This window comes from Artemia sp. Qi Xiang Cuo, chromosome 12, assembly GCF_049724085.1.
Source record: "Artemia sp. Qi Xiang Cuo chromosome 12, ASM4972408v1, whole genome shotgun sequence".
Taxonomy (NCBI): domain Eukaryota; kingdom Metazoa; phylum Arthropoda; class Branchiopoda; order Anostraca; family Artemiidae; genus Artemia; species Artemia sp. Qi Xiang Cuo.
This window is the reverse complement of record NC_142805.1, coordinates 5,352,219-5,370,802: the sequence shown is the minus strand read 5'-3', so window position 1 is coordinate 5,370,802 and position 18,584 is coordinate 5,352,219. Positions and strand designations below refer to the sequence as shown.

Below are 18,584 nucleotides of genomic sequence, written 5' to 3'. Positions count from 1 at the left end.
TTAAAGCACTGTAGGATAATGCTGGCTTATCATGGGTATGGAATGAGGGGCAGGGTCCTCTCGGTAAACCCGAAGATTTCCTCGGTAAGTTTGCATCGCGCCTTCGGGACCAAGAGATTCAGGTTTGGCTAACGTGTCTGAAAAAGTCTAGTAGCCTGCATTTTTATAGACAGGTTAAAGATGTGTATGGGGAGGAGTTTTATTTGAAGCTGAACCTACCGTGAAGAACCCTTAAGTATTGGTTGGAGGCACGGGCAAATTGCATACCACTGCGTAAAGGCTACTGGGAGTCTTATGATGAGGATGGCTCGGGAAGTAAGCGTGTCTGCCCGCTCTGTGGGGAGTTTGGGGATGAAATGGACCATTTTCTGAGTAGATGCCAAAGTTTCGCAAATTTTAGGGATAAATTGTTTCATGGGGATGTACCGCTGCTCCCGGGTGTTTTGGGGACTACTTCGAGGGACCTTATTATTGCGTTAGGCTGTTTTATAGAGAATAGTCTGATGGCACGGAAAGAAGCTGTAGTTTAAATTTGTTGAGTACTATTGTTCTTTCCTTATTGTTTTTTATTTATTTGTTTTTGTGTATCTGGCCACTGGTTTTTAAATGCACGCATGTATGCATGTATGTATGCATTCCCATATTTCCACCTAAATTTTTGTAAAGACAGAGTTCCATGTAAACCTTGTGCTTCTCCCTACCCCATGAAAAATAAATTTTAGTGTTACTCATGGTGGGAAGAGGGAGAATCTACTCAACAAGAAAATGTCAATTGACAGAAAAGGTTGTTTTTTATTAAACAATTTTTTCATTTGATATACGTGTCAGTCATTTTAGGAGGGCATTGCTGATTTTCTTCGTCTTTCTTATGGGTGACCTTGGCCGTCTAATAAACAAGTTTAAGCTTACTCCCAAAAAAATACTGAAAAGTGGACAACACTCTTTGAATATTTGGGTACCTTCTAATTGTACACTTCCTTGGTATATTTCTAGCGTTAAATCTTTCTTGAATTCCTCAGGGCTTACCTTTACTGCAGCTTTTTTTTTCACTTTCAAAGGATACGGATCTCTCAGAGGTATTATAACTTTCGAAGATTTTGGCCGAATCGGAGTCTTCACATCATACGTTGAACTCTTTTGTGCATTTATCATAACATCATTGGAATTTTGCAAGGAATTATAGAGTGAGCAAAAGCTAGAATTACTGTCATGCGATGACTGCGAAGTTACGATATCTTCATGGACTAAAAAATAGAAAAATGTGTTGCAACTGAGTTAAAAAGAAATGGATCAGTGAATTTTGCAATATGGAACCTCTGAGCAACTAGTCCTACCCTCTTTAGCCTCGGAGCTTCTTATGCTAAACTATAGCTTTTGCCCTCAATACTTCAAGGATGATTGCTCAAAAACAAGGGCAATCGAATGTAATACAAAATATTGTCAGAATTCCCAAGAAAGGACGAACTTATTGATGAGCATGTACCTTAAAAATCAAAATTTTTAGCGGAAATATCCTAATAGCAATGTGTAATTAGCATACTTGCAATTACTCAGTGAATACATATATTTCAGTCATAACTGCTCTTTGCAAAGCACTATAAAACCTTAGCAAAAAGAACAGAGGGTTAAGAAAGGGTGCGCCTTCATATACAGAATAATTTCTATTCGTTTTAAATTTTAGTGTCGAATTTTAATAGCATTTGATACTCCCATTTGCCCTCCAGGGAGCAATGGTGCCCCCTGGAAGGGAATGTGTGGGCCAAAACTCATGCGCTCAGGTAATGGAATAGCGGTGTGCTAAGGACCATTACATTACAAAAAGGATACATGGCCGGTTGTAGTCACTACGATTTTTGGAGATCGAAACAAGTTTCATAGACTATCAAAAGAATATTTCTGTCCAGCAAGCATCTCAAATCACTGTGGTATGCATATTCTTGGAATGATGCCAAAAAGGCGCACGGAAACAAATAACTGATGGCATTTACTATATATCCAACTCAAATTGAGAAATCGATTACGCAACTAACATTGCACGATACTGGTGACGCTTAACACCAGTTGGTTAGCACCCAAAAAGAATAAATTGATTGCCTAGAATGTATTTCTAAGAAAATAATTTCATCATTGACTTCCGAGTAACGTTTCGTTCTTTTACCATAGGATATCATGGTTCTCCCGTCTGATCCTTACACCAGACATAAATTACATAAAATTAATGGAAAAAACTTCTTAGAAGCTAAATGTGTCCTAGCCTTACCTAAACAGGATATGTTAGGCTAACCTAACCTACTAGCATATCATGATAAATTAACTTTCACGAAAAAAAAAATCAGCAAGCAACAAGTTCCATGAACAAAATCAGTTTCACAAGGAAAAAAATCAATGTAAAAGTTTCACGGAGAGCAAAATCAACATGTAACAAATTTCATGAACCATCATCAGGACTAAACACGTTCCACGGACACAAATCAGCATACAGCAACATCCATGAAGATAATCAGTTTCACGACGATAAAAATCAATATAAAAGTTTCACAAAGAGAAAAATCAACATGCAACAAATTTCAGAATCAAAAATCAGCACACAACAAGTTCTACGAAGAAAAATAAGCATGCAACAAGTTTCAAGAACAAAATCAGTTTCACGAGGAGAAAAATCAATGTTCAAGTTTCACGAAGAGAAAAATCATCAAGCTACAAGTTTGACGAACAAAAAATAAGCACGCAACAAGTTCCATTAACAAAATCAATTTCATATTGATAAAAAATCAATGTATAAGTTCGATGAAGAGATGAATGCACAAGTAACAAGTTTCACGAACAAAAATCAGCACGCAACAAGCATCAGCATACAACAAGTTCCATGAAGAAAATCAGTTTCACGAGGAGAAAAATCAATGCACAAGTTTCACGAAGAGAAAAATCATTAAGTAACAAGTTTCCCGAACAAAATTCAGCATGCAACAAGTTCAATGACCGAAAATCAGCACACAACAAGTTCCATGAGCAAAATCAGTTTCACGAGGATAAAAATCAATGTACATGTTTCACCAAGGGGAAAAATGAACAAGCAACAAGTTTCTTAAACATAAATCAGTATGCAACAAGTTCCACGACCGAAAATCAGCACGCAACAAGTTCCTTGAACAAAATCAGTTTCATGAGGAGAAAGAGAAATGTACAAGTTTCGTGAAGAGAAAAATCAACATGCAACAAGTTTCACAAACAGAAATCACCACGCAACAAGTTCCACGAACAAAAATAAGCAAGCAATAAGTTCCATGAATAAAATCAGTTTCACGACGAGAAAAAAAATCAATGCACATGTTTCATGAGGAGAAAAAAACAGCATGCAAAAAGTTTCACGAACAAAAAATCAGCACGCAACAAATTCCATGAACATAAATCAGCCCGCAACAAGTTCCATGAGAAAAATCAGTTTCGCATGGAGAAAACAAAATTAATGTACAAGTTTCACGAAAAGAAAAACAACAAACAATAAGTTTCAGAAACAAAAATGAGCACACAACAAGTTCCACGAACAAAACCAGTTTCAGAGTGAACAAAATCAATGCACGAGTTTCACGAAGAGAATAATCAACACGTAACAAATTTCACGAACAAAAATCTTCACAAAACAAGTTCTATGAAAAATCAGCACGCATCAAGTTCCATGAAGAAAATCAGTTTCATGAGGAGAAAATCAATGTACAAGTTTCACGACGAGAAAAATCAATATAGAACAAGTTTCACGAACAAAATTCAGCACGCAACAGGTTCCATGAACAAAATAGATTTTACAAGGAGAAAAATCATTATACAAGTTTCACGAAGAGAAAAATCAATAAGCAACAAGTTTCACGCACAAAAAAAAGCAAGCACCAAGTTCCACGAACAAGAATCAGCACACTATAAGTTCCATGAACAAAATAAGTTTCACGAGGACAATAAAAATCAATGTACAAGTTTCATAAAGATAAAAAACAACTTGCAAAAATTTCCACGAGCAAAAATCAGCATCTAACAAGTTCCATGAACAAAATGAGTTACACGAGGAGAAAAATCAAAGCAAAATTTTCACGAAGAGAAAAATCAACACGCAACAAGTTTCACGAACAAAATCAGCACGCAGCAAGTTCCACGAACATAAATCAGCGCACAACAAGTTCCATGAGCAAAATCAGTTTCGCAGGGAGAAAAAAAAATTAATGTACAAGCTTCACGAAAAAAAAACAACAAGCAAAAAGCAAGTTTTCGGAACAAAAATGAGCAAGCAACAAGTTCCATGAACCAAACCGGTTTCACAATGAAGAAAATCAATGTATGAGTTTCATGAAGAGAAAAATCAACATGTAACCAATTTCACGAACAAAAATAAGCACGAAACAAGTTTCATGGAAAAAAAATTCAGCGCGCATAAAGTTCCATGAAGAAAATCAGTTTCACGAGGAGACAAATCAATCTACAAGTTTCAAGACGAGAAAAATCAACAAGTAACAAGTTTCACGAACAAAAATCAGCATGCAACCAGTTCCACGAACAAAAATCAGCACGTAACAGGTTCCATGAAAAAAATAAGTTTCACAAGAGAGAAAAATCAATATACAACTTTCACGAAGAGAAAAATCAACATGCAACAATTTTCACGAACAAAAATCAGAAGCACCAAGTTCCAGGAACAAAAATCAGCACACTATAAGTTCCATGAACAAAATCAGTTTCACAAGGAGAAAAAAAACAATGTACAAGTTTCACAAAAGAGGAAAAACAACATGCAATAAGTTCCAAGAATAAAAATCAGCACGAGACAAGTTCCATGAATAAAATAACTTTCACGATGAGAAAAATCAATTTATAAGTTTCCCGAAGAAAAAATCAGCATGCAACAAGTTCCACGAACAAAAAATCAGCCCGCAACAAGTTCCATGAACAAAATCAATTTCGCGAGGAGAAAAAAAAATCAATGTGCAAGTTTCACAACGAGAAAAAAAACAACATGCAACAAGTTTCACGAACAAAAAATCAGTACGCAACAAGTTCCACGAACAAAACTTGTTTCATAATGAGAAAACCCAATGTACAAGTTTCACGAAGAGAAAAATTCACATGTAATAAGTTTCACGAAACAAAATTAGCATGCAACAAATTCCACGAAAAAAAATCAGCACGCATCAAGTTCCATGAACAAAATCAGTTTCACGAGGAGAAAAATCAATGTACAAGCTTCGCGGGAGAAAAAAAAAGAAGTTTTAAAAAACAAAAATCAGCACGCAACAAGTTCCACGAATAAAATGAAGCATGCGGCAAGTTCCATAAACAAAATAAATTTCACGATGATAAAACTCAATGTATAAGTTTCACGAAGAGAAAAATTCACATACAACAAGTTTCACGAACAAAAATCAACATGCAATAAGTTCCACGAATAAAAATTAGCACGCAATAAGTTCTATGAACAAAATCCGTTTCACGAGGAGAAAAAAAATAAATGTATAAGTTTCACAAAGATATATAAAAAACAGCATCCAAAAAGTTTCACGAGCAAAATCAGCACGCAACAAGTTCCATGAACAAAATCAGTTTCACGAGTTGAAAAATCAACATACAAATTTCACGAAGAAAAAAACAACATGCAACAAGTTTCACGAACAAAAAAAAATTAGCACGCAACAAGTTCCATGAACAAAAACAATTTCATGTAGATAAAAATCAATATATAAGGTTTCACGAAGAGAAAAATCAACAGGTAACATGTTTCATGAAGAAAAATCAGCCCGCAACAAGTTCCGCGAACAAAAAATTGAAGTTCCATTCCATTTCCAAAGTTCCAGTTCCAGTTCCAAAATTCCATTAGCAAAATCAGTTTCACGAGGAGAAAAATCAATGTACAAGTTTCACGAAGAGAAAAATCAACATGTAACGAATTTCACGAATAAAAATCACCATGCAACAAGTTCACGAACAAAAATCAGCATGTAATAAGTTCCAAAAACAAAATCAGTTTTACAAGGAGAAAAATCAACGTAAAATTTTCACGAAGAGAAAAGATCAACCTGCAAGAAGTTTTACGACAAAAATCAGCACGCAACATGTTCCAAGAATAAAAACAAGCACGCGACAAGTTCCATGAACAAAATAAGTTACACGATGAGAAAAATTAATGTACAAGTTTTACGAAGAGAAAAACAATGTACAAGTTTAACAAAGAAAAAAAAGAACATGTAACAAGTGTCATGAATAAAAATCAGCACGCAACAAGTTCCATGAACAAAAATCAGCACGCAACAAGTTCCATCAACAAAATCATGTATAAGTTAAGATGGGATGTGTTAAAAGATTTTTTCAGTGGTAGGGGGACTAAAATCTAATATCTTGTCAAAAAAATTAGGGATTTTCATTAAGACCCTTCATTAATAACTCTTAGTAAGGTTAAAATTTATGTCTAATAGCGACCCTCCCCCTCTGGAAATGGTTTCTAGCCCCCCCCCCCCCTGGGATTGCTCACTAGAGTCTCATTGGAATTGGTTTCTAGGGCCCAAATGAAATTGGATGTTAGGGGGGCCCCCGATGGGATTGAATGCTAGGAGCTCCGGTGGAATTGCTTATTAAGCCCCTTCCTCCGATGGTAAAGGTTGCTAGAGGCTCCGCTGGAATTGGTTTTTAGGCCCCCAATGGAATTGCTCGCTAGGGGTCCCGGTTGAATTGGATGCTAGAGGGCCCCAGTGGTTATGTTAAGGACCCTATTGGAATTGCTCACTAGAGCCCCGGTTGAACTGGATGCTTGGGCCCCGGTTGAATCTGTTATTGGGGTCCTCCAGTGGTTAGGTTAGGGCTCCCGTTGGAATTTCTCACTAGGGTTCCCCGTTGAATTGTAAGCTTGGGCCCCCCATTGAATTAGTTGCTAGGATCCTCCGGTTGTTAGGTTAGGGCCCCCCGTTGGAATTGCTCGCTAGAGCCAAAGGTTGAATTGGACGTTTGGTCCTCCGGTGGTTAGGTTAGGGACCCCCATTGAAATTGCTCGCTAGGGGACCTGGTTGAATTGGATGTTTAGACCCCGGTTGAATTGGTTGCTAGGGTCCTACGGCGGTTAGGTTAGGTCTCCCGTTGAAATTACTCGCTAGGGCCCCTGGCTGAACTGGATGCTTCGGCCCCCGGTTGAATTCGTTGCTAGGGTCCTCCGGTGGTTAGGGGCCCCCGTTGGAGTTGCTCGCAAGGGACCCAGTTGAATTGGTTACATGGGCCCCGTTTGAATTGGTTGCTAGGGTCCTCCAGTGGTTAGGTAAAGCCCCCCTTGGAATTGCTCGCACGGGCCCAGGTTAAATGAGATGCTTGGGTCCCGGTTGAACTAGGGCCCTGGTTGAATTGGGTGCTAGGGTCCTCCACCTTTCTTTCATTCAAGTTTGTTTTTGCTTATGTTTTATCCTTTATCAGATTTTTTCTCGTAAAATGTTTTGATTTTTTAAGTTTTAACTGTTTTTCCTGTCATTTAATAGCGCTTGTAATTTTTTTTTATTAATAAAGCTTTTATTTAAAAGAGCCTGTGTTTTTTTTAAATTTCTTTTTCCGTGACAAATCTTCAATACGTAATCATTTATGTAATGGAATATATAAAAACAACGCTACGTAACACAAGCTATGTAGCTTAACCTGTCTCGATTATATTACAAAATCAATAACACTGTAACAGATAGGTGCATCTAATGGACCAAAAATCAATAGGATTGGTATACTTTTGTCCTGACATATTTAAAGGGTTGGAAATCATTATATCGAGCCAGTAAATAGAACAGGGACATTCTTAGTGCGTGGAACTGGTTATTTATTACCATGTATTAGCCGAAACAGAATATTGGAATGGGTTTCACAGTGCAGATAAATAAGGAACAGATCCATTGGCCGGAAATGGTCCTTTCGAGTCCTAATGGGCGCGAAAATCATTAGAATATAAAGGTTCCTTGAGAAAATCACATTGAAAGGAAAACGTAATCACAAGAGTATTACATAATATCCCACGTGTTTCCTACATAGTTAAAAGCGGGGACCCCCCATGGGGCCTGAGGAAACATGTCACGTTCGAATGTCTCATCCTTAATACTGGTAAACATTCTCCATTACATAACAACCAAAGAAATCTTGAAAAAAGGTCTCGAAATGTCTTGAAAAACGTATTGGAAAAAATTGTCTCAAAATGTCTTGAAAAAAATTCTCGATTAATTGTCTAGGAAAAAAACACCTTGAAAGAAAAAAAATCCTGAAGAAAAAATTTCTTAAAGTATTATGTAACATCCCATACGTGCGAGGTCATTACGTAACATCCCACGTTTGCGCTGCCATTACCTAACACCCGCACGTGACCGCTGTCTTCATGTCACTCACGTGTGCACTGTTATTACAGAACAGCCACATGTGATACTCCTCAGATACAAGCGGGACTCCCCTCGCTTGGTTAACGGTCTATAAGACGTCCTATTACGTAACATTTGCATAACTAAACATTCCCTATGACGTAACATTGGCATCTCTTTGAAAAAAATCCCTATAATAAAACATGCACCTGCGTCTCTTAGTTTCCCTATGGCGTAACAAACACCTGCTGGCTGATCGTTTAAAACTAGGGGATGTCATGGGAATCTAGGGATCCGCTTGTATTGCAGGATACATGACCGCCTGTATTGCGGGGACTCCTGACCGCTTGTATTGCGGGGGTACCTAACCGCTTGAAACTGAACCCCCCCCCCCTCACTACTGATGAGTTTGTTTCTTTTCCAGCATTAAAGGAGCGCGTCAAGATTACAGGGGTGTTGAAATCGACAGTAAAAACTTGGAAGTTACCCTATATTGCTCAATTGTTTAGTTCAAAATTGTTATTTTCAACCATTATATATTCCTTGACTACAGCCGAAATCCAATATCACGTTAAAAATTCAGCTTGATCATTGTTCAAATGTTGTGACTATGAGTTATAACAGCTTTGTCAAATTTAGTATCATACTAATTTCTAGAGATTGAAACAAATTTTTTAGACGTTTTAAGAAGAGCCTGCCAAAGAATTCACATCAAACGGAAATAAAACTACGCAATTGAAACCATCCTTCTTGAAAATCATATACTAGAGACTTGCAGTCATCTCCCTTCCACCACCTGCAAAAATAAGAAAGTTTGTATCTTGTAATTTATTGTTTTCTTTTTTGGCGATTTATAAGCTTTTGCTAACTAACTGGACTCTTTTTCTAATGAGCCAGATTCCTTTAATAGACTCATTGAATAGTTTATCTGATAGACGTCTTAGGTGATATATCCTCTTCTTATGTTTCAGGATTGGACCTTTAGCTGAAACCAAGTAGAGCAAACCTCAGGAAACAGTATACAAAATTTTAGGTTCATTTTCAACAAAACTTTCCAGTGAGAACCCTTTTTTTATTCAAGGTGATTCAAATATCCCAAGTATGGAATTAAAGCTTGCAATCATTTAGATAATTTTTAGACTATAACAAAAGGCTGAAAACCCCCTCTAAAGTCAAATCAAGATGAACAGCATGTTGTTGGAAGTATTCCAATAAGAAAACCTAAACTGGTGACTTGGAGGCTTCACCTCCAATAGCAAAGCAAATCAGTATATAGCAAAGCAATAGCAATAGCAAAGCAATAGCAAATAGCAAAGCAAAATAGCAAAGCAATAGCAAAGCACCTCCAATAGCAAAGCAAAATAGCAAAGCAATAGCAAAGCACCTCCAATAGCAAAGCAAATCAGTATATAGCAAAGCAATAGCAATAGCAAAGCAATAGCAAATAGCAAAGCAAAATAGCAAAGCAATAGCAAAGCACCTCCAATAGCAAAGCATATCAGTATATAGCAAAGCAATAGCAAATAGCAAAGCAAAATAGCAAAGCAATAGCAAAGCACCTCCAATAGCAAAGCAAATCAGTATATAACAAAGCAATAGCAATAGCAAAGCAATAGCAAAGCACCTCCAATAGCAAAGCAAATCAGTATATAGGAAAGCAATAGCAATAGCAAAGCAATAGCAAATAGCAATAGCAAAGCAATAGCAAATAGCAAAGCAAAATAGCAAAGCAATAGCAAAGCACCTCCAATAGCAAAGCAAATCAGTATATACCAAAGCAATAGCAATAGCAAATAGCAAAGCAAAATCGCAAAGCAATAGCAAAGCAAATAGAATAGCAAAGAAAATCAGTTTGCACAGATGTATGTCCTGTTTTTGTTTTTTGTTTTTTTTCTTTCTTTGACGATTGTGTCAAAACTGCAGGTTTGAAATATTGGGTGAAAAAATGGTCTGAACAGAAATGGCAATTTTTAGTGCCGTTTTTAAGTAGACTTTGCCACAGCTAAAAGGTTGGAAAATCAAAATCCTAAGATATCCAATCCGTTATTAAAGAAACCATGCGTAAAGAGCCACGAGGTTTGCGTCTGTCACTATTGTTAATTTTATTAGAAAAAAGGAGTACAATGAAAAAGAAAGGAACAGAAGGTCCAATCCATTTTTGGTAAAAACATAAAACAAACTTTATTAAGAGTATAACTAGTATCTACAATACCTTGATACTTTAGTAAAGAGTCGGGGAGTTTTGCGAAGGGGCGACTTCAGAAAGAAACAAGCTTTATAAAGAAAACATGCAAAAGGTTTGACAAAAACTGAGGTGCTGGACATACTTTAAACATTTATGCTTTTTTTAAATGCTTCTGAAATTTCTGCAACATCCCAATTTTTGTTTTAAAGCAAAAAAGATTCAAAAACAAAAGTTAAAAAAAGTTATATGTACTTAATTTGAGGTTAATCATCTATCAAATTCCACACTTGATTACCAAGGCTGTAGTTTGAATTTTTTTATAGAAAGTTTTTTTTTAATTAGTAATAGTTAGGTTTAATAGCTTCTTTAATTTATTTTTCGATGTAAAGTAGAAGAAATATGTGGGAAATGGGAACAACTGCCCTAATTGTCAAGGAAAAGTAGCAGAAATAAGCAGCAAATTGGCTCAACCATCCAAAATAACAATTACCTTGCTTATCAGCAGTGATGCCTAACAGCATGGGTGTTTCCATGTTTAACCAATTAATTCAAATATGCGGTCAGTCTCTTTTGACTTTTCCAGGTAGTTAGACATCTCTAGAATCAAAATAATTGATGAATTATTATATGGTACTATATGCCATAATTATATGGTATGGTATTTACCATAATTACATGGTAATAGTTATAGAGTATCATAGCTTAAAACGGAAAGGAGATTGAACGTTCTAGTGCCCTTTTTAAGAGACAAAAATGATTAGAAGGCAATCTGTCTCCCTCCCATGCCCTTTTCCCCAAAAAGACATCTGATCAAAAACTTTATGTAGCCTTTTTCTTTAAAATAGTCCAATGTTTAAATAACTCAGCTCATACGGTTGACTTAACCTCCTACAACCCCTAGGACAATTTTTGTAATTTATTTTAAGATGCCCATTGCTTACATATTAGGATCTTTTTTAATCGGAAAATTGGGCATCATTGATCTATGGTTTCCAAAAAGGCTTTAAGGTGAATGTTGGTAAAAAGGCTATTAAGATAAAACCAGGGAAATTTTTGGAGAAGGATGGTAAACAAAATTAAAATATGCTATGTCCATTCTGGTTGTCAAAATGATCTTTTAGATATATCTAAGGACTGGTTTAGGGCACTAAGTTCGAATATACAGGGCATATTGAGAAAGATGTTGAAGAATGGTTGGAGGACAACCTGACCCCCTTGCACTTCGAGGTGTCTCTATCTCTCCACATTGACCGAAAATTTTGAAAGTTATTTTGTTCAAAATAGTCAAAAGTTTGTGAATTATACAATGTACCCTGTGTTTACATTCAGGGTTTGTTCACGCAAAAAAGGGGCATGTTTGATTCATGGGGTGTCCAGAAAGGGTGAAGGTATTAAGATGAAATTTTGGGAAATGTTAATTTGTAGTTGAACTAAATCAAAAGATACTACGTGCATCTAGTGTATAAAAATGGCGTATCTGCAATACGGTATTTTAAGAATGGATGAGACTATTAATTTGAAACTTTCAAGGAATTTTGAGGGAGATGTTGAAGTGGTTGGAGAGAAAACAGCTCCCCTCCTATACCCATTTTAGCTGCTCTCTCGCTTACAAAGACATTTGTCCGAAATTTGTCCGATTTATTTGTCCGAAATATTCTGAAGCTCAAACAACAATGCTTCCAGGGATCAGGGAAGTCCTCCTTCCCCAAATGGGGCACCCCCTCTCCCAAAAATGTTCTTGGCTACTTGGTAAAAAAAAGTCTTGTGGCTCGAACCATAAAAAAGTGTAAATTTGCAAAGCGTAAGTCCAGATAAATAAAGACCATGAAAACACTGACATGACATCTACATAAATCTGGAACTTGGATGGTAAACAAAGGAGTTTACAGACTGCTCCCGTGATTTTACTGTTGGAGTAACAATTTTCTATTTGGTTAAATAAAGAGCATGAAAATAATGACATGACATAAGCCGAAATCGCAATCTTGGCCGGTAAATTCAGCAATTTTACCGACTTGTGTAGTGATTTTGTGGATGGCATCACCGTTTTCGATTTGGTTAAAGAACAAGAAGATACTGATATGACAACTAATGAAGTCTCAATTTAGGTTGGTAAATGCAGCGGTTTTAACAACTTGTGTTGGACCTTTATGGATGGTCCCAAAATTGTCGATTTGATTAAAAAAGGAACATGCAAATACTGGCATGACGCGTCTTGTAATTTTGATCTTGGTTGGGAAATGGAGCGGTTGTACCAACTCGCGCAGTGATCTTACAGACAGCACCACTATTTTCTATTTTGATTAAATAAAGAACCAAAATCTCAATCTTGGCTGTTAAATACAGCGGTTTTAGCAACGGCTGCCCGAAATTTATTAATGACGCCACAATTTTTGATTAGGTTAAAAGAAGAAAAGGAAAATACTGACAAGAATACTGACATCTTCAAAAATTCCAATCTCAGTTGGCAAATGCGCCAGTTTTACTGACCATAAAGAATGGGAAAAGACCTAATTTAGTAAAAACTAGTACCAGTTACATGCAAGGCGTTAAAGACGTTAAGGACGCAGTCACGTTTTACAACAGGTTAGGTGGTTAGTAGATTTCGAGTTGTGGATGGTGAAGAGAGCAACACCCATCCAAGGGAACCGAATGTCAGTTTCAAAATTCACAGATTACATTAGTTGGATGATTGATCTCAAGTGCAAAAGGATAGATTAAGGAGAAAGGTATTAGACATATCAAGTTTAAGAATAAATTTAGTAAAAATAAAGTGTCAGGGTGCGTGACTGTCTTCATCAAAGTCTAGTGCAAATGGTTCAATGCTGTTTTTCTCCAAAACAATGAAGATTTTAGCAGCTGAGCAGGTTGTATGCCACATATGCAACAAAAACAATCAAATTAGCTGCACATTAGTGCCAAAAAAATCTAGAAGTCTTAGAAAAGGAAGGCATAAGCTGGGAGGTGCTTGTTTCAAAGCAGCGATTATGCAAGCAATATGTCTTGTATTAAACAGGGTGTCAAAGAACACATATGAGCTGAACTGGGAAGACGAGTAAACTAAATTTGATCCATGGCTCATAGAGAGAATCTCACTGTGGAACACCCCTTCAGCAATACCTCCATAGTCCAAAAAATATTTGAACTCCTACAGGACCTATACGTCTTCTTTATGGGTTAAATGAAAGGAGTCATTGCTTAGGAACGAGCAGTTGAGGGAGCTGAATCAACACTGAAGGTTAAGAATCTGCCAATGACAAGATGGACATCCAGGTGAGAGTTGACAGCGTTGTGGACCAGCTTTGTCATTATTGTTAAACTTCTCAAAGAGCTAATAGAACAGAACAAAGCCAAAATAATAAAAGAAAAAGTCTAACTTCTGCATAATCACATTACCTGCTTCGATTTTGTTCTGATTCTTATGTTCATATGCCAATTCCTGTTTAAGATGGATTCTTACAAAAAAAACTTCATACTGAAAAGCTTGATCTGGTGACTGCAAAAGCAAGACTCAAGGAGATAAGCTACATCTTATATTCTCTCCTCCAAGACTGATCAGATAGAAAGGGAAATCGAGGCATTAAAAGCAGCAGTGGAAAAAAGTTGGTTCACTAGCCAAAGACAAGTTCCAACATAAACAACATCCTATGCATCTACTTGCTTATTATTCAGAAACAATTTCAGAACCTGGAGCTGTCCTGCTGAATGACTGGAAATTGTTCTATGCCAAGGAACTCTGCAGCGTTCTCAGAGCCCCAATGAATGGCTGGGATGGTGCAATCCATGATAACTCTTCTTTTCTGGAGCCAGCATACCAAAGTATTTCTGGCAAAATGGACTAGAGCTATGAAAGTCTTTCCAGGGCCACAAAGATTTTCTGGAAAAAAACCTAGATCTTGCAGAACTCAAGCTAGAGCCATTGGTCAGGACTGAAGTTGAAAGTTATAAAGTCATAGATTGGACCATCTTTGAGATGCTATTCCATGAAATTTATGCAGTTAAATCGATATTCATGACTCTCTGGCCTGTTTACCAGTGAATTGCAACGGAACCACCAACTCTGGCAATGGTGAAAAGAAGTTTCAGCAAACTGAAAAAGGTCATGACACATTTGGGTATAACAATAGATAATGACCCTTTTGATCACCTTGTTATGATGTGGTTTGAGACTGCCAAACAAGACGTTTTACTTGTGTAACTGAAGTTTTGTAGTAGCATTTTCCTCATTCTGTGTTTACCCTGTGTATTTTAATTGAAACTGTCAATTTCTCAATCTGAGGTATGTTTGTATACAACTCATATTATTGCTTTATTTCTATTAAACTAATCCTTTCTTCACTAGATCACCAACTAGTTGTACACATGCTTCTTATGAGAAACTGAACTGAATCTTTTTCAGGATATAAGATTCTTTGGGCTGAACTATGCTCTCAAGTTTTGTATTCAAATTGACATTATGCTAATTATTGACCTAAAAGAGTCAGTAAAAATGACCAGCCAGTCAGCAAAATCCCCTGACCCCCCCCCCCTCCCCCGCGAAAAAAAACATTTTGGCTAGTAAATCCCATGCCAGGAAAATGACATAATCTCCACACTCCTGGAACAAGGGAGTAAGGTATTTATGTTGTCCATTATTTATATATAAGGCTCCTTATTGGAAAAAATAAAAAGTTTGATTTTGGGTCTCAAAAGGTCGTAGAATAATGAGGGGAAATATGAAGGGATATGTCAAACAAAATCAAAACATACCATATCCAGGAAAATTGTCAAAAGGGCATATCAGCAATATATTAGGATAGGCTGAAGGATTAAGTCAATACTTTCAGGGCATGTTGAGACGAATGTTGAAGAGTAATCAGATGGTAACCATCTCTTGTCCTTTTTAGATACCCCTCTGAACAGATATATTAAATAAAAAAAAAAAAAAAATTTTAACTGAAAGTAAGGAGCGACATCAAAACTCAAAACGAACAGAAATTATTCCGTCAATGAAAGGGGCAGTCCCCTTCTCAACGTTTCGCTCCTTACGCTAAAGTTTGACTCTTTCTCACAATTCCATTTTTTTAAACAATAAAAAACTTTAGTGTAAAGAACGAAGCGTTGAGGAGGGGACAGCCTCTTTCATATACGGAATAATTTCTGTTCGTTTTAAATTCTGATGTTGCTCCTTACTTTCAGTTAAAAAAAACTTGTTTTGATTTTGGCTCACCGTAGATCAATAATTTAAAAAAAATTGCATATTAATTCTACTTTTATTTGGTTAAATGGCTTTCTCGAATGTTGTTTAATTTTATTTACGAACGCTTTTGTTAGTAATAAATATACGTAACTTACGAATTAACACACGCAACGAACTTCTATATTCATATATTTTTAATATGTATATTAGGGGGTTCGCAACCTAGTCAATACCTCGTTCTTTACGCTAAAGTTCGAATTTTGTTACAATTCTTTAAAAATTAACGCTTAATCACAAAGGCCGTTAATTAGAATAAATAGCTCTTATGAAGGTACAAAAAAAAATCTTTGACTTAAAGAGCGAGGTATTGACTAGGGGGCGAACCCAATCATATACGTAATAATTTCTGTTCGTTTTAAGTTTTGGTGTTGCTCCTTACTTTCAGTTGAAAAACTTGTTTTTTTTTTTAATTCCTGATCGTTTTTAAATAATGCCTGAAAATCCGGTGCCCCCTTTATAGCAATGTACCTTTCCCCATGGCTAGATCCTCCAACATAACCCCCGCAAAAAATGCAAAATTCCACATTTTTGCAGATATAAGCTTGAAACCTCTACAGCAGGGTTCTCTGATACGCTGAATCTGATGGTGTGATTTTCATTAAGGTCTATAAATTTTATGGGGTGTTTCCCCCTTTTTTTGAAAATCAGGCAAATTTTCTCAGGGGCGTAACTTTTAATGGGTATGACTGATTTTGATGAAACTTATGCATTTGAAATCAGCATTAAAATCGGAATCTTTTGATGTATCTATTGGTACCAAAATTCCGTTTTTTAGAGTTTCAGTTACTATTGAGCTGGGTCGCTCCTTACTTGGATACTGAAAACCCATTTTGTTTAAAATAGTAAAAAAGTTTGACAATTATAACAGAATATCTGTTCTTGAACTATATAGAAACGGTAAATATTAAAAAAAAAAAAAAAATTAGAAGACACTATGTGCATATAGGTTATAAAAAAGATGTATTTGTAATATCTCCGAACAGGTCCGAAAGGCAATAAACTTAAAAAAGGTAAGGTTGCTACTAATACTTTTGCTACTATAACTGCAACGGATTTTACTAACAGGGACTTTCAAGAAATTTTTAGGAGGGATATTGAACAAAATAAAAAACAACTATGTACCAGGTTGTTGTTAAAGTGGTATATCACTAATATATCAAACACAGTTAAGGGTATTATATTGAAACTTTAAGGGCATGTTCAAAAGTGATCAGAAGGCATCATGCTCCTTCCCCATTTACGTTATTTAGATGACATCTCCCCCAAACTGTCTAGTAATTATTAGACGGTGCAATGTTTGGTAGATAAATCTTTATTCAAAACCCAGGCATCTACAATAATGAACACTATAAGCGAAGCAAAGCAAGTATAAGCACATCAAGGCAAATAAGCACAATGACATAATAGCAAGCTGGTGCACAACCACAAGCATGAGAGGGAGGCATCACATAATGCTACATCCTCCTTCAGCTATTTTAAAAAGGATTAGCACCTTTTAACTCTAGGCGCGGAGAGGCTAGGCTCACTCCACTAACTGCCAATGACTTGGCAATTTATCACTCATTACAGGACATAAAAGAACACTACACCGGGAGGCAATAGGCTCACTTCCTTCAGCTGCCAATGGATTTTTGCAGAACAATACTAGACACGAATGACCCATTGTCCCTTGGTTATTCTTTATAGGTTTAGTCTCTCTGGTGGCTTCACCCCTTTGCCGGTTCTCATAGTCTGAGCAGCTGTGGCTTGTGCTGGAATTATGCTAGATAGTTCATCTGCTGGCAAGCAGGGCTCGGTGGCAGTCGTTGCAAATCTGCAATGATCTGTGAAGACTCACGCTTGTGGTAGTGTCAGGGAAACAGTAACTCGACTCGGGTTTATTGTAGTGACCTTGATACAGCCCTGGGGGGAGGGGGGGTATGGTAGTCCATGGCAGGTCTATCATCAGGCGTGCAACGAGAGGCTGCTTAGGTTAAGTGTCTTCGGTTTCGGAGAGGGATTGAATCATCTTTAGATGATAGGTAGTACGATCTAGGTTCATCTGCCTCTTTCATTATTTTCCCACTTTTCCCTGGCGCTTCTGGCTGTTTCCTGAGGAAAACCTGGTCGCTTCCTCTGAGTTTGGGGTGTTCTCTAGCAATCCGGTCATGCTGAGACTTCTGTCTGTGATGAGCTGTCTCTCTGCTTGCCAAAAATTCAGAAGTCTGTACCACTCTCTTTTCCCAGTGCTTGTCTATGTATGGCAGTTTCGAGCGGAGCTGGCGGCTCATGAGCATTTGTGAGAGGGCAGCTAAACTGTCAACCGGGGTGTTACGGTATTCCAGAATTCCTAGGTATGGGTCCAATCCATTTTCACTTGCCTTGGTCATGATGCTCTTGCACGTCTGGATAGTCTTCTCCCCTAGTCCATTTGACTGGGGGTATATTGGGCTCAAAGTTTTTAGGTCGAATCCCCAGTCTCTGGCAAACCTCTTGAATTCTTTGGACACAAATTGGCTACCATTATCGGGCATTATGACCTGGGGTATGCCATGACAGGCAAAAAGTGACTTGAGTTTCAAAATGACTTCTGCTGGTATTAAGTCATGCAACAGATCAGTTTCGAAAAGCAGCTACTGTAGTCCAACATTAGGAGGTAGCTAGCTCCATGCCAGGCGAATATGTCACAGGCAACTTGTTACTATGGGAGAACTGATATTGGTAAGGAGATTAGTGGCTCTTTTTGTAGACTCCTGCAATGTTCTTGGCATGTGTAGCAGGTGACAATCAAATTTTCTATGTCTGCGTTCACTCAAGGCCAGTAGAAGAGCAT

General features: G+C 37.1%; 1 protein-coding gene across 1 annotated transcript in view; it reads right to left on the bottom strand.

Moving 5' to 3' along the window:
* Positions 1–18,584, bottom strand: part of LOC148945687 (uncharacterized) — a 152,662-nt gene that overhangs the window by 116,975 nt on the left and 17,103 nt on the right. The window contains exons 2-3 of the mRNA XM_089098239.1: positions 11,024–11,130; positions 1,027–1,244 (exon numbers count right to left, since the gene is read on the bottom strand). Of these exons, the coding sequence (XP_088954365.1) occupies positions 1,027–1,244; positions 11,024–11,066 (261 nt within the window). The 5' untranslated portion in view covers positions 11,067–11,130. The remainder of the gene's footprint in view (positions 1–1,026; positions 1,245–11,023; positions 11,131–18,584) is intronic.